Source organism: Myxocyprinus asiaticus, chromosome 44 (genome assembly GCF_019703515.2).
Source record: "Myxocyprinus asiaticus isolate MX2 ecotype Aquarium Trade chromosome 44, UBuf_Myxa_2, whole genome shotgun sequence".
In the NCBI taxonomy this organism is placed as follows: domain Eukaryota; kingdom Metazoa; phylum Chordata; class Actinopteri; order Cypriniformes; family Catostomidae; genus Myxocyprinus; species Myxocyprinus asiaticus.
The window spans coordinates 10,561,148-10,586,123 of NC_059387.1; the positions used below are offsets into that span (position 1 = coordinate 10,561,148).

The following is a 24,976-nucleotide window of genomic DNA, read 5'->3' on the forward strand; positions in this document are numbered from 1 at the left end:
GTCCGTGACAAGTCCATTAAAATTGGACTCGTGACTCCTGAATTTGAATACCCCAGTTCTAATTACGACAAGCTAATTTATATATATATATATATATATATATATATATATATATATATATATATATATATATATATATACGTATATATTTATTTTTATTTATTTTATTTTTTTGGGGTGCGCGAAGGTATTGTAAGGTGGGCATGGAAGACTGACCCGTTCTCAAATCACTTTCGCACATTCAGCAAAAATAGTGACAATACACGCAAGAACCAATGTGCGCAGCTTCTACACCTCTGCTTTTTCTCCTGCTTTGTTGTTTAAACTTTTGGCAGGCACCGCAGCGCGAACTGCACTAAGCATGTAATAGTGTCAGGTGCGCTCTCAGCTGCGCTTATGTAAACAAAGGTGTCTCGTGCGCCAGTTTCAAATGGGGGAAACCATGAATTAACACTGATATTTCGGTCGGTCCCTCACACAACACCATCGAATGGCTTCAAAAGTACTGATATATAAGGCACAAGAACTTGGACAGCCTATCACCATCCTCTCATCCCTCAGTCTTGTCGCTAACATGTAGTACCTGTTACTTTTCTCAGCGCTGGCCAGGATGGGCCAATCACAGTCGTTTATTCTTACTGGAAGTTTACTGGAATTAAAAAAATGCTTTTATAGATACTACTGAGGCGGATTAACATTCACAGGTATGAATCCTTGCAATTATTATTATTGTCTTTAAAAAAAAAGAAAAAAAAACATATATATATATATATATATATATATAAAGGGGGGCATGACCAAATACATTTAAACCACTGCTTTAGGCAATTAGCCAGCTAGCTTCTGATATGCTAATTGGAGTCAATTAGAGGTGTACCTGTGGATGTATTTTAAGGCCTACCTTCAAACTCAGTGCCTCTTTGCTTTACATCAAGGGAAAATCAAAAGCAATCTAGACCTCAGAAAAAAAGAAAAAAAAAGAAAAAAAAAACATTGTGGACCTCATAAGTCTGGTTCATCCTTGGGAACAATTTCCAAACACCTGAAGGTACCACGTTCATCTGTACAAAAAATAGTATGCAAGTATAAACACCATGGGACCATGCAGTCATCATACCGCTCAAGAAGGAGACCCATACTGTCTCCTAGAGATGAACGTAGTTTGGTGCGAAAAATGCAAATCAATCCCAGAACAACAGCAAAGGACCTTGTGAAGATGCTGGAGGAAACATGTAGACAAATATCTATATCCACAGTAAAAACGAGTCCTATATCGACATAACCTGAAAGGATGCTCAGCAAGGAAGAACTCACTGCTCAAAAACCACCATAAAAAAGCTAGACTACAGTTTGCAAGTGCACATGGGGACAAAGATCTTACATTTGCAGAAACGTCCTCTGGTCTGATGAACCAAAAATTGAACTGTTTGGCCATAATGACAATCGTTATGTTTGGAGGAAAAAGGGTGAGGCTTGCAAGCCGAAGATCATCATCCCAACCGTGACGCATGGGGGTGACAGCATCATGTTGTGGGAGTGCTTTGCTGTAGGAGGGACTGGTGCACTTCACAAAATAGATGGCATCATGATGAAGGAAAATGATGTGGATATATTGAAGCAACATATCAGCAAAGTTAAAGCTTGGTCGCAAATGGGTCTTCCAAATGGACAATGGCCCCAAGCATACCTCCAAAGTTGTGGCAAAATGGCTTAAGGACAACAAAGTCAAGGAGAGGAAATTTGCGGGCAGAACTGAACTGAAGCGTGTGCAAGCAAGGAGGCCTAAAAACCTGACTCAGCTACACCAGTTCTGTCTGGAGGAATGGGCCAAAATTCCAGCAACTTATTGTGAGAAGCTTGTGGAAGGCTACCCAAAACGTTTGACCTAAGTTAAAAAATGTAAAGGAAATGCTACCAAATACAAACAAAGTGTATGTAAACTTCTGACCCACTGGGAATGTGATGAAAGAAATAAAAGCTGAAATAAATCATTCTCTCTACTATTATTCTGACATTTCACATTCTTAAAATAATGAAATACCTTTTTGTCTCCTTAACAAATATGTACCCAAAACAAGAGTACCACCCCAGTGATGGCCAGTTTTTCTTGGTGCTTGTGTCGCTGTCTGTGCCTAAATACATCTCTGCTGGCAGGTGTACAAAACTGGGCAATGGAACATTTGGCATCCAGCCTCTTTTTCCCGGTCTGTCATTACACTTGCTACTAGAGGCAAAGTGACAATTTCTGTTGTGTGTGAGTGACTTTGTGACAGGGTCCAGTCTCTGCTTTCCATAAGTGCCTGTATTGGTTCTCAGGGGCCAATGTGATGCTCCCCAGCCCTCCAACTTATCTCTTATTGCTAATAAGCTCATTCCTCTGTCAGCAGACAGCAGAATTCACAGCTGAATAGAGACACTCCAGCACAGTTGCATCGATGTCACAAAAAAGTTCACTCATCCAACAACTCCTTCAGTACATTTTTTTTTTTTTTTTTTAAAGCTAGTGTTATGAGAGTTAATAACAGTTGGTGATGAAAACATGTGCAATGTGAGCATGGGCTCTCTACGCTGTCTTAACATGATCACAGGCAACACAATATAAATATATGAGTTAAGGCCAATCTCTGTGCTCTATAAATATATTTTCTCTTTTACAGATGAATCTTACAATGTGTCCAGGCCATATTTCACCCCAAAGTCAAAAGGGAAAATCAAAAGAATATAAATAATAATAAGTATTATTATTATTATTATTATTATATTTTGTATTTTTAAAATAACATTTAAACGTATGTTAAAACAATAAAATATGTTATATTATTATTGTTATTATTATTGTTGTTGTTGTTGTTGTTGTTGTTGTATTATAAAATAAAATTTAAATATGTATTAAAACAATAAAATATGGTTTATTAATCATTTTTTATTATTTTAAAAACCCAGCCATTTATATAGAAAACAATACAGTGGGCAGCATGTAGCTACTGTAAATCAGTGACAGTCAACTGTCTTTAGAGAGGAGATTGACTCATTTTTTATCAGAATAAGGTAACAGACCCCATTGCTGCTTTTCCTCAGGTTTTCTAATACAATATCTCTCCACTCATTCTTTAACCTCTACAATAAATAAATAAATAAATAAAAAATAACAAAGACAGAGAAAAATAAGGGTCCAGTCATCCTCTTCAGACTGTCAGATGCGTGTGGTTAAGGGTGACTGTTAAAAAGGCTGAATGTATCTCCATATAAAGACAGAGAAGCGCTTATTTAGATGTGCTTGACATTTCGGTGAGAGGGGAAGGTTAAGGGTGAGACCGTTGGAATATTAATATCCGTGGCTAACAAACCATTGCAGGCTTGTGCCTCGTGTCTAGACACTCACTTGGCATTGGAAATGAGCCACAGCCGAGAGTTTGAGTGGAATTAAAGTGGGAAGTATATTCAGTTGTCATTAGATTTGCTTGATTAAGGGATTTTTTGTTTCTTAATGAGTACAACAATTTTAGAAGGAGGAGGAAAGTGAAATGCTTTTCATTGTCATCTTGCCATTATAATCTTCCCAGAAGAGTGGAAACTGTTATAGCAGTAAAAATATGACCAAACTCCCTATTAATGACTATGGTTTTAAAATTAATAATATGGGATGGTGGAAGTCATATGATGCCATGTGAGGATCGGACGTGTGAACAGCGAGCTCTGCGCACTTTGCTAGTTTTAACACTTTTGATGATATCGATACACTCTGATCCATAACTGTTCTAGGAGGACAATATGTCAAAGAATCCAAAATTCTTGGACTCTGGAGACGTTAAAAGATACTTATGTGCTCAAGCTGACACCCCTGAGCAGGCTGCGAGCCAGGGAGTCGATTTGGTCAGAGAGATGCGGGAAATGCGGTGAGGGATGCTAGGCTTGTCGGCAATGCTGACGAAGGTCGTTGCTGACTTGGAGGATCTTGCTGTGATATGTCGATTGATCACTGCCATGGAGGCGAAGTTCTCTGTGGTTACAAGAGTGGGGGTTGTCGAGTAATGGATCGATTATCTGGAGTCATCGGAGAGGGAATTATCTGCTAATCTGCAAGTGACCAAGGTGGATTTGGAGCATATCTGGGAGAAGTTGGAGGACATGGAGAACCGTAGCTGGCAGAAAAACGTCCGTATTGTTGGAATTCCTGAGGCCGTAGACAGTCGGGATATGGTGAAATTCCTGGATGGGCTCCTTCCAAATCTGCTTGACATAACAGGCCATAAGCTGGAAACCGAGCGAGCTCACAGGGTTCCGGCTCAGAGATCCACAGAGGGAGACAGGCCCCGATCAATTCTGGCTGAATTTCTGAGATTATCCGATAAAGATCTTGTGTTGCATGAGGCGAGGAGTAAAGGAAGGCTTTCTTGGAAAAACCACAGCATTTTCTTGTTCCCAGACTTTGCGAATTCGACAAGAGAGAAGCGTGATCGATTCAAGGAATGCAAGAAACATTTACATCAACGGAAGGTCACTTTTGCACTGATATTCCTGGCCAAATTGAGAATAGATGCTAAGGATGGCCGTAAAGCATTCACATGCCCACAGCAAGCGATGTCCTTAATAAAGTCAATGGAGTAAATCATCTTGTGGTACTCACATTGCACAGTCACAGTGGACAGGCTCACTGAACATTCACTTGACTGTTCGAGGAAACTGAGCACCTTTTTATTTGTATTATTATTATTATTATTATTATTTTATATTTTTTTTTTTTTGCTGGTTCCGCCTAGTGGCTGGAGTTTATTTTGTGGAGTAACACACCTTCAAGACAGCTTTATGGATGAATCTACACACTCTTTGTACTTATTCCTCCTATTGGCTGGAGTTTGTTTTGTGGAGTATTTCTTGGAAGACATTGAAGTGATTAAGTCATTTGTTGCACTCATGTTGCAACCGAGTGGACCGGCTCACCGAACATTCGCTTGGCTGTTTTAGGATTCTGTGCGCACTTTTTGTTCTGGTTCCACCTAGCAGCTGTAGTTTATTTTGTAGAGCGTCCCACATTCAGGACAGTTTTATGGATGAAGCTACATGCTCTTTGTGCTTACTCTGTCTACTGGCTGGAGTTTGTTTTATAGATTATCTTTTGCTGTGTAATTCTGTCTCACAAAATTTGTATAGAAACACCAGACTTGAGCAATCCGACAGCAAAGTTCTCAGGGGTTCTCGCAGGCGTACATGGATTGTTTGAGTATGGAGGGATGGACGCCAGTTGGCACTTTCGTGCACGGAGTTAATGCGCATGTTTTTCTTTTTTACTGTTTGTTTGGTTCTGGGGGATGTTCGAGTTGTGATTGTTGCACAAATATTGGAATGTGGTATATTTTTAATCTTGTTTTTGACACAATCTATTTTTTCTTAAATGTCAAATGTTATTATGAGTGGATTGTCTCTCTCCACGTGGACTGTGAATGGGTTGGGGCACCCCATAAAAAGAAGGAAGGTTATTTCTCTTCTTAAGCATAATAAATATGATATAGTGTTTCTTCAAGAAACACATCTTTCTTTGCAGGAAGCTAAAAAAAAATTGGAAAGATATGGGGTGGGCATTTATTTGTAGTGCTGGCTCGAGTAAGGCAGGGGAGTCATTACGCTGATAAGTAAACATCTACAATTCAAGTATCAGAGTAAAGATAAATTAGGAAGAGTCATTATTGTTTTAGCTGAAATTCAGGGACAAAGTCTTATTTTGGCTAATATTTATGCACCTTCGTTGATGATCAGGGCTTTTTTTTATAGATCTTGAAGGGATGTTGCAAGCTGCTGGCAACCCTCATGATATAATATTGGGAGGAGACTTTAATCTTTTGATGGACTTAGTCCTTGATCATAGTGAAGCAAAAGTGTGCCAGCCCCCTAGAGCAATATTGACGCTTCACAGGATGTGTAAAAATCTTGGTCTTACAGATATTTGGAGACTTTTGAACCCATTTTGTAGGGACTATAATTTTTTTTTCATCAGTCCATAAGATTTACTCTAGAATAGAGATTTCATTTGTTGTTAATTGCTCAGTTGGAAACATTTTTGTCTCAGATCATGCCCTGGTGTGTTTAGAGGTGTTGCCACATATGGAGAAAAATAAATCATATAGTTGGTGCTGTATCCCTTTTGCAAAATCCTGAATTCCAACAAATGCTAAAGGCTGAAATCAATGTCTATATGGAGACCAACTGGTCCTCAGTATCCTCTGTGGGCATGACTTCGGAGGCACTTAAGGCGGTTCTTAAGGGTCGGATCATACAGTATGCCTCACTCACCAAAAAATCCAAAGCACAAGAACTCATGGAATTGGAAGGGAAAATTAAAAGTGCAGAAGTAGAGCTGAAGCACCGAATGTTGTCTAATGGCCTTAGGGAATTTACCTGATTGAAATACAGATATAATACTTTTTGTCACGGAAGGTGGAGTTTTGGCTATTCAGGACAAGACAGTCATACTTTGAGTCGGGGGACAAAGCAGGGAAACCTCTGGCTAGATATATAAAACAGAGAGAGAGTCTTTTTCTTTCATTCCCTCAGTGAAATCTGCTGATGGTGAAATATTTACCTCTGATATTAATAATACTTTTAAAGAATTATGTCTTGATTTCTATAGTTCCTTGTCTTTGTCTACTTATGAGGATATTTATAACTTTGTGGAACCATTAGATCTTCCTAAACTGACAACTGAGCAAAAAAGTTCTCTTGATTCTGAGATAACCTTGGAGGAGCTTGACGAGGTAATTAAGGCCTTGCGTACAGGCAAGGCTCCGGGGTCAGATGGCTTTGCCACTGAATTTTTTAGATCTTATTCTACAGAACTGGCTCAACTTTTGCTAGAAGTTTATATGGAATAATTAAAGAATGGAAACCATGACACAAGCCTGAATCAGTCTGATTCTTAAAAAGGACAAAGATCCAAGCGAGTGTAAGAGTTACCATCCAATTTCTCTGATCCAGCTAGACGTTAAAATATTGTCAAAAATGTTGGCTATCCGATTAAGTAAAGTTATGACATCTCTTATACAAATAGATCAGGTGGGGTTTATTTGGGGCCATAGCTTTTCTGATAACATTAGGCATTTCATCATGTGGTGAGTGGCAAATGATCAGACTCTGGTCGCTGCCATCTCACTTGATGCCGAAAAGGCATTTGATATGGTAGAATGGGATTATCTTTTTAAGATTTTGGAAATGTACGGGTTCGGAAATACTTTTATTGGATGGATTAATTACTTTATAGACACCCCATAGTGGTGGTACAAACAAATGGATTAATTTCAGTTTATTTTACTCTGGATAAGGGCACCTGGCAGGGTTGACCTCTTTCCCCATTATAAGAAAGGAGTATGATTTTCCAAGGGTGATGGCGCGAGGTGTGGCGCTTAAGCTTTTGCTTTAAGCAGATAATATTTTATTATTCATCTCTGACCCTACTAGATCTATGCCTTGCCTCCACAAAAGTTCTCAGGATACTGAGTTAATTGGTCTAAATCCGAAGCTTTGGCTCTGACAGGCCTACCCAAGATTTTGTTTTATTATTATGCATTCGGTCTCAGACCTGAGAGAGCCCCTCCCTGGTTTTGTATTGAACAGGAAGTTGAACTTGCCCCTATTTCGCCATTGCAAAGCCTTTCTATCAAACTAACCAGAGAAGTTAATTTACACCCAGTCATCTCGCATTTGCACGTGGTATGGACAGAAGTGTCCAGAGTGTTTCATTCTGACATTTATTTAAATTTTTCTTCGATCTTATGGCTGTAACCAAAGTTATGTATTAACCTTCTGGGGTCTGAGGGTGTTTTGGGCTCTAGAGAAGTTTTGACATGCCTTGACATTTGTGCTTTATTCAGTTGCTTAATATTAACATATTAATGGCTAAAGTCTGATAACACTGTATTCAGCACAAACTGGGCTACAATAATATGTGAGCAACATGTATGTACATGTTTGTATTTATACATGTTTGTATTCTTTTAGAAAATAACGTTTATGCGTGGTTTTTGAAAAAAAAAATTAGTCACAGAAAGAAGGCCATATAACACATACTAAACATTTGTTCACAAGACCTTTGAGAACTGGATCTTGTAGCCTAGAGTTTTTGCTACAAAATGATGTGAAACCCATCCTGATCACTCATTCATACAAAACAATATAGTCATTTAACTTTTGTAAGACACTTTTAGTGTTAGAAAGGCATATTCGAGGAGGCACGGATGATCATGAATATTGATGTGATTCACACCTGAGGAGACAAAGACCCCTCCCCAGAGAGAGAATGAATGTGAGGAGACTTAATGATTGAATGTATTGTTTGTAGCTTATTCACAAAATCAAGTTTAAGTTAAAAGAAGTAATATGACTATACATTTTCTTTACATAAAGACTTTACTTCAAAACTTTAGACCTAAACTACCATTTAAAAGTTTTAGATCTGTAAGATTTTTTTAAATGTTCTTAAAAGAAGTCTCTTCAGCTCACCAAGGCTGCATTTATTTGATCCAAAATACAGCAAAAACAGTGATATTGTGAAATATTTTTACAATTTAAAATAACTGTTTTCTATTTGAATATATTGTAAAATGCTAATTATTACTTTGATCAAAGCTGAATTTTCATTATCATTACTGCAGTCTTCAGTGCTGTATGCTGATATGCTGATTTTCTAATATGGGCATATTTACAGCACATTTTACACATTTACACCCGAACAGATATTTGCAAGCACAAGCTTTGTTGATGATAATGAGGCAGCATAAACACTAGTTAAAATATAATCTAAACATTCATATTATTTTTATATCATATTACATATCATATTTATATCATACAGCATACAATTTAAATACCTGCTTTAGCCGAAACAACATTAAAATGTAACTAAAACTTGCCTATTAGGACATATTTCAAATTTCAGTACTTTGAATACTGGCTGGCAGGTCTGGAAATAATCCAAATAGTAAAATATGTACATGTTTATATAAAATAGCATGTCAACAAATGTAAATAAAGACTTACTCATCCGAAATTGTATCCTTGGCTGGATCAAGTTGCTCTTCAAAATGCAAATGTTCATTGAACAGAGTCCCGCTCTTCTTCTGAGGAAAATGTGAACTCTTCGTCACTATCCAGGAGCTTCCTCACCTATGTAGCGTGCCATCTTCCAAACGCGTAGGAAATTGAATGGATCTGATGATGAACTTGATGTTTTTTAAGGCATTGCTGGGGGTGTTTACCATTTGCATTGATCGCCTCAGCAAATTACCGTATGAATAATGCGCTCTGCTGGTGGGTGTGATCACATTAGCGATAATTAGCTGAGCCAGGAGAAACTGAACATCTCTTTAGTTTCATACAGATTACATTGCAGGAGAATATTTGTTTTAAATTTGAATTGTTTTATTTAAAAGTAGACATTTTAAGCTTTCTTTAGACATATGTTTCATGTTTGTCTGATACGTTTTCGCAGAGTTTCAGTTCATTTTTGTGACAGAGACGGCTGAAAGCGCACCCTGTTTATTTTCTATATTTTACAAAAGCACAAGGTTTGTTGTTATTGTGAGTGTACACAAATAAAAGTAGACCCTTTATAGTCTCTAATGATGTCTTACACTTATCTGTATGCCCAAAAAGTTGTGTTTTAAGTTGTTTCCGCTGTTATGAGGAAAAAATCCAGCAGGAGCGCCGGCACGTCCGTCGACCCCTGAGGGTTAATAAGTCCCTTTTCTGCTGGACAGAGTGGATTGTGAGGGAGGTTAATATACGCTGTGACCTATATGAGAGTGGAGTGATGAGATCCTTTGAAAATATGGTTTAACATTTTGGGATTCCTAGGTCTCAATTTTTTAGGTATTTACAGCTGTGCCACCTGATTTGTACTATTTTTGGGAGTAGCCTAAAGTGGCAGATACTCTGGGAGTGGTGATTACTGCTTTTGGAAAAGGTCATGAGGCATCAGTGTATTACTCCCTGCTAATTCAGAGTCTGGGGGATGGAGCTTCAACTTCTCTCAAGAGATTATGGGACAAAGATTTAAACTTGATATTGGAGGAGGGAGTGTGGGTTAGGATTCTTAAAAACATCAAGTCTACATCTAGAGATGCAAGGGTGCACCTTATGCAATTTAAGATTTTACATCAATTCTATTAGACCTCCACTAGATTGTATAGGCTGGGTCTTAAAGACACCCACCTGCTGGTGATGCCAATCAGAAGATGGGGACACAACCCATATTTTTTGGTGGTGTGTTAAGATCCAAGAATTTTGGTTGAGAATTCAGAGTTTTATGTGTAACGTATTGGGCACTCAGATTTCATTTTGCCCCAGACTCTGTATTTTAGGTGATGGGGCGTTCATTAATATAGGAGATAAGTACATAAAAAAAAAATTGGGTCCTAGACAGTGTTATGATCGGCAGACAGGTCAACTTTAGGGGATGGAAGTCAGCTGGAGTGCCCTCATTTTAAGAGTGGCACACAGAGATGGGCAGGGTAGTGGCATTTGAGGAGATGTCATGTAGAAGGCTAGGCAGCCTGAGGGGAAGGGTTTTAGTTCATATAATCTGATTCCACATTTTCTGTTATGTCTGTTTGGCTTTTTATTTGGAATCAATAAAAATTGTTAATAACAAAAAATAATGTTGGATTGTGTCCAGTTGTCCACATAGTTTTTAGCCATGTAGTGTGTTTCATGCAAACCCTGTTTTTTGCCACAATTTGACAAAACCTTTTTGTTGTGCATTTTTAGAAGGATCATAAATGACATCTGTACATATCAGATGTGTCAAAAGGAAGAGAAATAGAAAGACAGAGAGATGGAAATTAGATAAAAGAAAAAGAAACAAATGGGCCTCCATATGCAACCATTTCCTTATTCGATTAGCAGCAGACCTGAGCCAGGCTGACCTCACGCTGATTGATTGAATATGAGTAATCGATTACTGCCATCTTTTCCAAGGCACGCTCTGTAGTCACAGATGCACCAGGCCAGAGTTACCCTGATTTAAAACGGTGGCCATTACGGTCATCTTTCACTGAATTAGATTAGAGAAGGAATCGGGGGAAGCCAAAGAGCAAGTGGTTTATGTAAGATGTAAGGTAGGTCCATTATCATGTTGTGTTTGTCTTCGGTGTTCCACAGGAAGAAGAGGAGGAGGAGGAGGAAAGAGGTGATGGAGGAAAGAACGGAAGGATAGAACCGGTAGGAAGAGCAGACTCCTGTGTAGAATCAGCCTCACTTGAGTAAGTTGTCATAGGAAGAACCTTATTTTTGGATTTCTTTCTTTCTGTAAAACTCACTTGGGTATTCTTCAAAAGACAATAAAATAACTATTTTTCTGTACTTAAAGGGGTCATGACAAGAGGAATTCAATTTTTCTTGATTTTTTTCACATGAAAGAAGTCATTATACTATAAAAAATAAATAAATAAACATACTGTAAGTTTCAGAACTCAAAACTTTCTTATCACTGCAAAATGAGCATTTGTTTAAACCAAGCTGGCAAAACTACTCGTTCTCTACTTCCTCCACATTGTGATGTCACACTGTGGTAAACATTTGCTTCTGACTGCCTGCACAACAACAAATCAGTGCCAACGTTACCTTATTACTTCCGTAGCCCTGCCCAGTAGTGGTGAGCAGTTAGATGTCAAGGAGAGAGCACGTCTGTCAAGAGAAGATAGCCAATCATAACAGTGGGCATTTACTGTCAAGTTTTGAAGGAGAAGAAGCACCAAAACTGAGCTTTTCTGACAAAGGGTCAGAATGAGCGTGGAAAATGATCAGGTTTTACAAATATATGACTGTTTTTTGTGCAAAAAACTTTACTTTTATTAGAAGTGAACATATTAAATAATAAAAAAAAGACATGTCATGACCCCTTTAAGCAATGTCTTAAAGGGATAGTTCACCTAAAACTTAAAAGAGTCACATAAGACCAAAGGCGATATCCAGAAAAATGTCCAGGCTAATTTTTTCCCATACAACAGAAGCCAATGGTGACCAGTGGGTTTCAAGCTCTGAAAAACCAACAAAGTACCATGAAAGTAGTCATATGACTTTTGCACTATATTTTATATGAGTCCTCTGAAGCCATACAGCAGCTCTGTGTGGGGAACAGACCGAAATTTAAGTAGTTATTCTTTAAAAAGAAATAATCTCTTTCAATGTGGCTCTCAAATCTCATTTGCATTCGTACATTCAAATGTGCCTCGTGAAAGGCCGCACCAGGTTTGGCATCAATGATGTTGAACGAACAATCGCAACGGGGCACATTTGAATATGTGGAATTACAAAATAAATAACAAAGAAAGCTTTTCAGTGAATAATGGCTTTTTCTGAATTCACCCAGTACCCAAATTGTGATCTGCTCATCACACAAAGTTATCAAATCTAGTACCCGCTTCTGCATGCTCACACTTGACACTATGGATTGTTTTATGTGCAAAATTACAGCCTTGCCATTTTGATATATACCTCGTTTTGTGTTCCAAAACATCGTAAATGGGTTGAGCGACATGAGGGTGAGTAGGTGATGACAAAATTCTAATTTTTGGGTGAACTATTCTCAGTTTTAAACTGGCTGGAGATAATTACTGTTCTCTGCTATTCTAACAGTGCACGTTAACAGAGAGCAACACTTCATCATTGCATGTGTCATGTTTTTTAACTAAGTTTTTGTTGTCCTCTTATTCCATGTAATCGTTGCCATATGTTTTTTGCACAAGTATACTTTGCTCCCTGTTGGTAAAAGAGAACAAGCCTCAATCTGATCTTAATCACTTAATTGAAGTGTCTAGTTGGGTCCTCCATCGACCCACATGTCTTAATGGCTCCTGGGGTTATAGATGGATTCATACCAGAGTGGATCTAAACTAGCATTAGTTTCCACCCCAAGTGGCTCATAGCTACTCATACAGATTCTTACAACTAGTGATACTGTCCAGTTCCATACTTTTTTATTTATTGCCTTTTCTTTGCTTAATTCTACTGTTTTGTTTCTCCTTACATTCCCCTCATTTGTCATTGTCTCTAGTGAAATGTTAAGGCTGGTTGAGGTCTCCAATGGCGGTGGGCCGCTAGGAATCCATGTTGTGCCTTTCAGTGCCAGAGACAGAAGGTAAAGGTCTCTGCTAAAGCACAGTGTTTACACTGAACCAATTTTACCCCTGTCTACTAATTCCACAGACCATATTTATATAAATCTTCTACCCTACATAAATATTTCCTCTTGCAGTCTTGTTTTTAAAAGCACGGTCACATTTACCTTGCACGGCGGAATTTTGTGGGCGAAGAAGTTGTGGGCGGATGTTGAACGTGTGTGAAACCAGCAAAAAACGAAATGCCAAACAGCCTCTTTATAATGCTTCACTTTATACTCTGTCACACTTTGCTTGAGTGAAGTTAAAAAGAAACTTGCCACTATTTTTCCTTGTCCATTGTGAATATTAATGTAGCTGTATACAAAGCACCACCTGCACAAATGTCACTGCCAAACATGCAACTTTCTATTGGTCAACGTGGCAAAGTTCACCAGACTTGAACTCCACGCAAAATAAAAAAGGAAAATTATTCTTTGTCAGTCCAAGTGCATTGCGAAATTGAGAGTCCCATTGAGATGACTGTATTTCGCCTGTTGAATTTTGCCGTGTAAAGGTAAATGTGACCGCGCCCTATAAGCTCATGTGTAGAGATTGACGATATATATATATATATATATATATATATATATATATATATGTGTGTGTGTGTGTGTGTGTGTGTGTGTGTGTGTGTGTGTGTGTGTGTACAGTATATTGCCCACATTATTAAGCCATTTCCACACTAATAACACATTGAAAGCACATTTATTTTTCTATGTTTACACTTCTCATGCACACTGGAACAGGGGATTTCCCTCCACCAAGAACAGAGACTTTTAAAAATTCCTTCCATAACTGCATACTTTGGACAATTATGACATTGTGAAACTATAAACAAAATTTTCAAAAATAAAAGAGGATAAGTGTTTTTACACAATAATAATAATAATAATAATAATAATAATAAAATGTCACTAACCACTGAAGGAGTGTTGCCTGCTTTACGGGACTGTGTTGTATTGTGCTGAATAATAATAAAAAAAAAAAAAAATGATACATTTATGCACAGAAGCATTCAATTTCCGGTAACACTTTATAATAACTTTAATTAATAAATCATTAACAAACATTATATAATGCTTAACATATCATTAGTTAATGTTTATTCAAATAGTTAGAAATATGAGATAATGCACATGTACTGTTTACTAATGAATTTAACTAACATTTACTAATGATCTGTTAATAATTATGTAATGTCAATTCAAATACTGACAAATATTATTAAACTTTCATTCCTATATGGCTTTGCACTTTTTAACATCTACAAACGATTTTAACAAATGTTATATAATTATTAATAGATCATTTGTACATCAAATGTACATTAACAAATTATCTATTAATCATTATATAACATAACAAAAAAAACATTTGTAGATGTTAAAAATTGCAAACCCATATATGAATGAAAGCTTAATAACATTTGTAAGTATTTGAATTGAGATTACTTAATGCTTAACAGACCATTAGTAAATGTTAGTTAAATTCATTAGTAAACAGTAACAAGCACATTATCACATATTTCTAACTATTTGAATGTACATTAACTAATGATTTGTAAGCATTATAAAATGTTTATAAATGATTTATTAATGAAAGTTATCATGAAGTTTTACCCAATTTTCTTACCTGTGAACACATTTGTTTTACCATTGTTAACATGCACCGTGGTCTGTTAGTATTTTATTAGTATTTATGAACTAATAACAGATTGAGTGGAAAAGTGTAAATATCTGTAAAACTAATTCAAACTAATAATCAGTCTGTTTTTACTCATTTGATTGTGTTTTTAACTAGCATCTACCCTTAATCCTCAATTGTGTCCTCTGCATCCTTCAGCCTTCATTTCTCACCAAGTTTTCCTCAATGTGTCAACACAACAGCTGACTTTCAATCTTTGCTGTCTCTTTAAACCCCAACAAGCCCTATCCATTAAAGATAATTTTATATCATTCCTCAAGGACATATCGACAATATGGTGCTCAAACATTAGGATTCCTCTTGACCACATGTGGCATTTTCTATAACTCTTATTTCCCAGTTTCTGAACAATAAAAGCAATGCAACAGTAGCTATGGCTTTAAATAAGGCCATAAAAATGTACAGAATGGGATCCAGCTAAACACCCTGCACCCCTCCAGAAGGAAAAGGGAAGACAGGGCATGGTTTTGAATAAATTAGGTAACTTTATTGCTGTAGAGAAAGCCTCAAACTGGCCAACTGAATTAATCTAAGCTGCTCCACCCAATCTAACTAAAAGCTCATCCATATCATGGGTCATTCACAAATAGACCAACACTTATCCAAGGTCAGTTGTTAAAAAATAAATAAATAATATATATATATATATATATATATATATATATATATATATATATATATATATATATATATATATATATATATAAAATTATACAAGAGTAGTGCAAATAAATGAAAGTATTGTACATCGTCAGATTTAGTGGATTGTTACTATAAATGGATTTTCTGCGAGCTGTTGAATGCTTGATGCCATGAATACTTATGACCTTTTATCATCTAAATTGATGCTGGCACATAAAATTGATGTCAGGCTGTCTGCAAATTCTAGGCAAAGGGTGACTACTTTGAAGATGCTAAAATATAACACAGTTTTGATTTATTTTGGATTTTGTTTAGTCACAACATAATTCCCATAGTTCCATTTATGTCATTCCATAGTTTTGATGACTTTACTATTATTGTAAAATGTGAAAAAAGAAAGATATATATATATATATATATATATATATATATATATATATATATAATAATAATAATAATAATAATAATAAAGAATGAGTAAGTGTTTCAAAACTTTTGACCGGTAGTGTGTATGTATATATATATATATATATAAGCTGATGTGTAGATTTTATATTTTAGTCAGTTTAGTGAACTCTGACCTTCAAATTTGTATAGAAAGATGTTTTTGTCCATCAATACAACCAAAGTACAAAATAATTAGACCTTTGTGTGTGTGTGTGTGTTTAAATAGTTTATTTAAAATTTGTAATTCATTATAATTTATTTTATGTTAAACGACAGATTGCGTTGTCTTTATTGTATTATATTTTATTATAATATATTGTTAAATAGTATTTTTTAACAAGTAGAATGGTTGAATATTTATTATTTATTAAAAATAGAATCTCTAGAGTGTGACTGTTGTCCATATTCATTGTGGTGTCCAAAACAATTTTACATGTTTAAATATACTATGACCAACCTGCAGCCGCGTGCTGTGAATTTTAAGTCTAGGCCTTCAGTGTGATTCATGCCATGAATAAGACGCTGTATGCCTATCATACATTACGTGGCAGTCAACTAGTAATTCCAACTGACATTTTAAAAACATGTCCACGCACGAAAGCCAGAACTTCAAACGAAACTTAATGCCCAAGCAAGCCTAATTTTAACTGCAGCATGACTGTTTTGTGAAATTTTCAGAAATCATAATTTTTCATATGAATCTACCAAGGAGGCCTGTAATACCTGGAAAAATATAGCTAATAATATTTGCAATTTGAATGTTGCTTACAATAAATTTCATTTTGTCAGGGTACACGGTTATGCTGCATTCCATTCAAGTTGGATATGGGATATTCCTACTTGATATCTCCGACCATAAATGCATTCCATTCCCCGCTCCCGTTAGCTTAGCAGGGGTTTGACTCTCATTAGAGATGTCTCCTAGCAACACAACTGATAAACCATGCTGCAGCGCTAGCATTTGTGCTACAGGTGTATGATTATCAGAAGAGATTATAATGTTTTATACACCTGTTTCTGCAGGTGTTTGTTAAACAAGCTTTAAAATCTTGTAATGTGGAAACAAACTCATTTATCGATATTACTTAATAAAGTGAATGTTTATCACTTTGTATATCTCCCTGAGTGTCGACATGTTTGTGTGACATCATGCCCCTGCATCTCGGCGAAATCGGAGTTGAATTTCTGCACGAGCCTACAAGCTGTAATTCTGACTTCAAGATGCATTCCACTGCACTTTTCCTAGTAGGAAGTTGTAAAATCCGACTTTCTGAGTTGAATGGAACGCAGCACTACTTTTCAAAACTTGTTCCGACACTGAATGCTCAAGCAGCCTAATTTACACTTAGAAAACTCCTGATGTTGCTATAACAATGCAAAAAAGCACTTTACCAATTTTCTTGAAGTGAAAATCAGTCCTCCTTTCCTGTTTAATAAATTAAGCAATCGCACGGTCATGCAGAACATCTTGTGTTTTTAAATCCACAAGGATCTCTTTCTCAATAGCGATAACGGCAGTGATGACGATATTGCACTCTTCACTTTCAAATTACACACTTAATGTGTGACTGTGTCACTCAAGGCCAGCTAGAAGGCCTCAACCGGGATATATCCTAAAGATCACACCCACCAAGAACAAATAAATTAATCTGATAGGCTGATGAATCTGACAATCTGACTTTAGTTGCCCATTCATTTGCACTGTTGAGGGATTCTGTGGAAATTCTGAAGGACTGAGGGGGTGGAGCTCAAACTCTCGTGCTGCTTCGGGCATGCGTTTTGTGAAACAGCTGTCACACTTTGCTTGTAAGCATCAAGGAATAAATTCTGACTGGATAAACTTTTCGTTTTTCTCTATTTGTTTGTAGATGAATTAGGAGTGGAAAACGATTAAAAATACATAGGCAAAAAGGTGATTGAGAATGAAAGGATGAAAAATATTTATTTATTTGGGATGTTAGGCCAACAGAGAAGGCTTTGCTGGCCCTGAGAATTCACCACTGTCAACCTGTAAGCTATGGAATATTATTATACTATAGCAACAATACCATTCTTCGTATTTTTAATTGATTGCATATGTGTGTATCCTTTCATTCTAGTTACTTTGCTTCTTATAGAGTCGTCCTCGTCTTCATGTCTTTGTATCAATCTCAGTGTTCTTAATTGTTACACTCCTGATACTCTACCTTATGACTAATCAGAACTGCCAGTTATCCCTACCCGAATATAATACCACACTTCCACGGCAGCATGTCCATGATGACTTCATTAGCCCCTCTGCTAGTGTGATTGGTGGGAGGTGTTGAATGATATCTCATTAGCATCTTGATAGAGGGCACAGAGTTGACAGCAAGACCCCAGACATTGAACTCTTAAAATGACCAGCGTCTTCACTCTGCCAACAGCTTGAGGCAGATGACATTTTGGAAAATTACATAAACAAAGAGTCTTGCTGAAACATAACTCTAATAACCACATGACCAGTGTTCACGGCTAGCAAGTTGGAGTCTTATTGCTCAGCATGAATGGATCCTGATTGCATTGTTATTCAATAAAAGGCAGTGAATGAGAACAGGTGGTCTCCTTCTCGCTAAGTCTACTGAGCCGTCAGTCAAGTGACAAGCGATTCCGGTAATGCTGAAGTCATTGAGGGTGTTTACATGCACATCATTAATTTATAACTATCAAAAAAATCTGCTTATTAAAAAAATCGGACAACTCAAGAAAACCTTCTTTTTCTCTGGTTTTGACATCAAAAATGTAAATAGACATGCACACATTGCATAAGTGGCCAGAATGCTGGTAAAGGTGTTTACATGCAGAGTGAAACTGGGGTAATGGGCAAAAAAAACTTGTGTGAGTGTAAACTTACTCATTGAAAAGAAGTTGCAGAGTGTACAACTCTGAATTCATTTGCTGTTGTGGACAGTATCAGCATAAATTACTTAAGAAAAGTAAAGTTGGTGAAGTAAGTAATTCAATATGTAAAGTAAGTACAGCTAATTATGTAAAAAAAAAGTAAGTAAAAATAGTAAGTAGGTAAGAAAAATAATGAAGTATTTAAGTTATTAAAGAAGTTTGTAAGCAAAGTAATTAAGCAATTAAAGTAAGTTAAATAAGTAAAGCAAGTTAAGTTGGTAAAATAAGTAGGTAAGTAAAATAATTAAGTTAAATAAGTAAAGTAATTAAGTAAAGGAAGTAGGTAAGTGAAGTAGCTCAGTAATTACACATGTTAGTAATTAAGTAAAGTAAGTTAAATCTCTCATTATTAACTTACCCTGATGCCATACCAGATGTGTATGACTGTCTGTCTTTAGCAGATTTTTCTTTAGAAGAAGATAGAGCTCTGTCAGGTCCTTATAATGCAAGTAAATGGGTGCCAGCACTTTGACGGTCCAAAAGTCACATTTAGGCAGCATAAAAGTAATCCATGCGACTCCAGTCGATCAATGAATGTCTTCTGAAGCGAATTGAGTGGTTTATTTAAGAAACAAGTCGATAATTAAAACGTTATTAACTTTTAAAAAGCGCTTCCTACCAGCAGTTGACACATCATATAGCTGCCGCGTGACGTAAGCGCATCAGCGAGTTGCGAGCACTTATTAACAATAGAAGAACGAACGTCACGTGAGAGTTCGGCCATTTCAAACATCATCCAAGTTAAAAACATTTTAATTATCGACTTTTTGCTTCAGAAGACACTAATTGATCGACTGGAGTCCTGTGGATTACTTTTATGTTGCCTAAATGTAATTTTGGACCGTCAAAGTGCTGGCACCAGTGTACTTGCATTGTAAGGACCTGACAGAGATCTTTCTTCTTCTAAAAATCTTCATTTGTGTTCTGCTGAAGAAAGAGCTATTTTCATTTTTGGGTGAACTATTCCTTTAAGTCCTTAAAGTAAAGCAAGTTAATTAAGTGAAGTAAATTAAAAAAGTAAATTAAGTAATGTAATTAAATAAGTAATTAAATAAATACGTAAAGGAAAATAAAGTGGATGAAAATGGCTGAAAGTTGCTTTGAGTGTTTTATTCGGTGCCTGATCGGAAATCCTACAATATTGCTTGGATACTTATGTAGTCTTAATCATGAAATGACATTAAATATCAGGTCAAGACCTTTGAGTTAATAGATTCAGTGTACTATGATCTATTCTATATTTCTTATGTTGCATACTTTTACGAACGGTATGTGAATTGGGACACAGCCTTAATGTTTTTTTTTTTTTTTTTTTAAGGAAATGAACAATGAGCCACAGCAGTTTCTAGATCAATCTAGTGGGAGTTTAGCTAATCCTCCTCCTTAATCTATCTGTTCGTCTTTCTTTCTCTCTCTAGCTGATGTAATGAGGACCATTAACGTTTTATTTAAAAAAAAACCTTATTATATTGTTTTTTTGTTCATACTTTATTCATTTCATCAGTCTTTCAAGTTAAGTTTTGCTGTCTGTGCATCTGCAGGATCTATTTCCTGTCAGCTGATATCAGCATGCACACACAGATATGCTTCCTAAACCTTATTAATGTATTGTTTTTGTCTCAAAGTAATAGTTTGGGGTTGAAGATTGCTGATGCAACACAGTCAGCCCTTTGGGGAGGGGGAAAATACATTGTAAGCTCTATTTATATCTAAATCTCCTGCACTCTTTTTAAACCCATCAAATGCGACGGTGAATTTCACATAATCACTTCTCAGGGTTTATAGATTGGGGTCGCAGCGCTCTGAATCCAAAACCTCAGCAGGTCTGTGAGCAGTGCCAAAAAATCCATATGGCCAAAGTCGGCTAAGTTCAAAAAGTCTTTTTTGAGGTTTTGAGTTAAAAGGGAACCACTAGGAATATTAAACTTTTTAAAAGTGCAGGATCACTGTGCATTCTTTTTTACGATTTGTTTTTTCCAGATTCGTTAGCGGTGGAAAGGTGACATCTATGACTTACTCTATCTTCTTTGAAATCGTCTTTGAATATGAGATATATATACACTGTTCATAACTCAATGATCTCTCTATGAAAGGATGCAGCGGACACAGTTTTGCCTTTTGGTTTGTTTGATATGTACTGTATTAATATGTTGAGTTTGAAGAAGTGGCCTTCTACCCAAAAAAGTACCATGATAATAAGTTTCCACCAAAATTGGACAGTTATTAATCCAGTTATTTTTGCTTTAATACTAAAAGTGTGGTTTATGTATACCAAGTTCTCAATCAATTGATCGATCGACCATCCGACCAGCCAACACAGATAAAGCCAGAACAAATCTGAAAGCTTCTTTCACTGTTTGAAGTGTTTGGGGTGATTTATTTTTGATTGGTCCAGTAAGCAACAGCCCAGAACACCCTTGCAACCACCTAGCAACACCCTAGCGGCCACCTAGAATGCCCTAGCAACTGCATAGCAACATTCTGGCAACCATCTTAACACTTAACATTGTGTTAGTGAGTTTTCCACAGGCAAGCAGCATGTTGGAAACTTTGCTTACCATGGAAAATCTTTGTAAGGGCTATGAATTAAAGGGGCATTTGATTTCTCAAATAAAATCCCAAAACAGTGTTTACAATTTAGCATTTTAAATTCATTAATTGTAATTGCATTGTGCCACTCAATTGAAGTGAACTGTGTTTACTGTGTGTTAAATAACTGTTGGTTGAAGCTTTGACATTAATGTGTAGCGTGGCTGATCTGGGTTCAATGCTGCTGTTGAGCTGAATGTCAGTAACGTGCTGTGACTGTTTCAGGACGCTTGGTTTGTTAGTCAAGAGGCTGGAGGGAGGCGGAAAGGCGGAGCGTGAAGCTCTGTTCCAGGAGAATGACTGTATCGTTCGGATTAATAACGGAGATCTTCGCAACATCCGATTTGAACAGTAAGCCCCTCTCTGGAGTCAGAGAGACCATCTTTACCTCTCGCCTCCTTTTAACCGCTCTTTCCTTCTCAGGCTTTCACGAGCTGTCAGTCTTTCCTAGAGCTTTGAACATCTTCTCAAGTTCTGCTGTTTTCAAAATGTTCTTTCATCTAATCCATCTCTGCCTAACCAAACCGAAACAAAACACTTCTTTTCTAAGCTTGCAGAAGTTGTCTGTGGATCAACTGGAGCGAAAGAGGCTATTTACAGGTTGAGGAATCCTGGTAATGGGCTTATATAATGAGAAAACAATTTTAGTGATCTTTTGAAGTGCGTACAGCATAACATGCTATGAAAACATACTGTTTATTTCAGAACTCAAAACTCAATCCCCAGTCCAAAAAGTAATTTTTTTGAAAGTAAGCTGCAAAAATGGTTCAATATACACTTGTAGAACTTTTTGACATGAGCTAAAGGAATACATGGCTGCCCCATGAACACTTCAACAATGAATGAATGAATGAATATTATTTCCTCAGAGGTAAGCTCATAAGAATAAAGTCAGATAGATATTATAACTCCTAAACACCAGAATTAATGAGAAAAATTTGGGAAATTAAATTAAATTAATACGGAAGATATGTTTGGTTTTTATATTTTATGTTCCACTTACAAGTTTATTTTTTTATTTTATTTTTTTTTTGCACCCAGAACAGTAATTTAGATGTTCTTGTTAATCTCTGACCCTTAAAATTAAATGCACTGATTTTTGTTTGCTTGTTTTTTTGGTTTCTACTTGTATCTTAACTTTTGTAAGTAAATAAGCTCTGTTATGATTGTTTAATATCTTTATTTGCTAAATTAGTATGCTTACTTACAAGTTGTGGGTTTACTGCCAGGTCTAAAATAGTTGATGCTGCCCCATTATTCAATAACAGCCTCTTTTCTGAATAAACACCAAATACGGTGTCGTTGTTATGTAAATGTGGGTGGACATATGTTAATATATTCAACATTGTGATGTTGCAAAGTTACATAATGTGGAATGAGCCGATTTGCAGCTTAGTTTCAATAAATAGTTTTTTTTTTACTAGAGTTCTGTAAGTTACAGGATGTCTACATATATAAAACTGCTTTAATTCAAAACATAAAGGAAAGTTTGGTTTTCCAAGATATTTTATAAAGTTATTGGGAATGCATTAAGTGCAAAGTTTAACTTCCTCTGCTCTGATGTGTATTGTTTGACTCAAGTCCCAGACTTGTTTCACAGCACACTGCCCTGGGTTCACCTGTTCTCTGTTTTATTGATTTAATGCTGCTCTTCATCTCCTGCAAAGAAATTAAGACTTGAAGTAGCCCTAAATTATTCTCTTTTTCATGTTGCTGTAAGAAACACAAATACACACGGACAGTAAGGCTGAGCAATATATTGAATACTTGTGATGTATTTAATATGACTTTATTGGGGATGTACAATTAAGCAACTTGGCGAATATTGCAATGATTTTTGACTTTTTTGTCCATTAAATTTCCTATAGACCTTGCCATTAGACCAGTTGTACGGCCACTCAAAATATCAGTTAAAAATCATCCTACAATCCACTACAAATTACTCATTACTCTATAAAATTGTAAACAGATTACTTATGTCATCAAAACTGTAATCACATTACTAATTACTTTTACGTTACTTTCTAAAACACTGTTCACAGATTTTTTTTTTTTTTTTTTTTTTTTTAACAAATTCAAAATAATTGTTTATATTACCTCCTTGTTCATTGTCGCATGCAAGTCATACACTCTGCACCACACGTTTCTCCCTTACAATGACTTATTAGGGGGCATACGCCATCCAGCTGTCACAGAAACGCAAAGAGACATAGATATTCATGTTTTAAATGTTTTCTACATAAATAATACAATTTAAATGCGACCCATGTTATGTACTTAAAAGTAATTAACTTTAAAACATTAAAAATCAGTAAGTAAAAAAGTGAACATTAAAATATTTATTTATAAAAATATAATACAATATTTAAGATCTAAGGCAATTTGGAACACTACTTTTTATTTCAAAAGTAATTTGATTACAGTAACTGATTACTTTGTCAACAGATTACATCCAACACTGGTTTGTGTACGTAAATAAATATGATTAAATGTCATTCTTTATACAGTATATGTTAAATAAAATAATATAAAATATTATTCCTCCTTTCTGAAAAAACAATGTGTGAAAAAAAATAAATAAATAAATAAATAAAACATGCATTGACTATTTTTAACCACATTTTTACTGTAAACATTTTGTAATTTGCCAGTTGGTCTCTCTGATTGAAAAAATAAATAAAAATAAAATAAAATAATAATAATCATCCTTTTCAGACTTATCAGAGCAAATGCATATGTACAGTATATACAAAATATATGTTGAATAACATCAAAAGACTGAAAAATATCAAGATATATAGTTTTTAGCTAAATCTGCCAGCCTTCTCTCTCTCTCTCTCTCTCTCTCACACACACACACACACACACACACACACACTCATATCATGATGAGCCTTATCATCATTTAGCTCACACATGACCTGTTGGATTTAAGAAATATGTTAAAGAATAAGTCCAGGAAAGATAATAGATAAGAATATCCTTTATTAAGTGGAGTGTTTCCTTCCACATTCATCATTAAGAGCTTCCTTTGGCCCACACTTTGGAAACCTGGCCTGTTCCAGATGATTTCAGAGGGCAAGATGAGAAAAAAACTCAGCTGCAACAGGATAACGCCCACTGAAACACACACAGAAACATGCTGGACGGGGTTCACCACAGGGCACTGAGAGGCCACAGCTGTGGGATAATTCATAATCAAATCTAAAACTAATTTACATACATCATTCAGTCTGCTTACACAAGCTTTACACCACAAGTTAATTTCCCTAGTGTCCCAAAACATTATTATGTTTTAATTGCTTGGTGTTTTTATTTATTTTTTCTTCTTTCTTTATGAGATCCAGTCAAGCTTTTATATATCTGTAAGTCTTTACTGATAGTACAGATACGCTAGCCTGACAGGTCACCACCTTCTCAGGGATTAAGAAATGCAAGCTTGTGCATTACATGCATATCAGGTCAATAATGTGATTGTAATACATCAAAGATATTATAGCCTTTTGTTCTTTGTATACTGTGGCTTC

At 36.0% G+C, this 24,976-nt stretch overlaps 1 protein-coding gene across 2 annotated transcripts in view; it reads left to right on the top strand.

The window, feature by feature from the left end:
- pard3aa (par-3 family cell polarity regulator alpha, a) overlaps positions 1-24,976 on the top strand; it is a 689,440-nt gene that overhangs the window by 295,667 nt on the left and 368,797 nt on the right. For both annotated transcript variants that reach the window (XM_051687637.1, XM_051687638.1), the window contains exons 6-8: positions 11,149-11,249; positions 13,043-13,126; positions 21,675-21,800. In XM_051687637.1, coding sequence (XP_051543597.1) covers positions 11,149-11,249; positions 13,043-13,126; positions 21,675-21,800 — 311 coding nt within the window. The remainder of the gene's footprint in view (positions 1-11,148; positions 11,250-13,042; positions 13,127-21,674; positions 21,801-24,976) is intronic.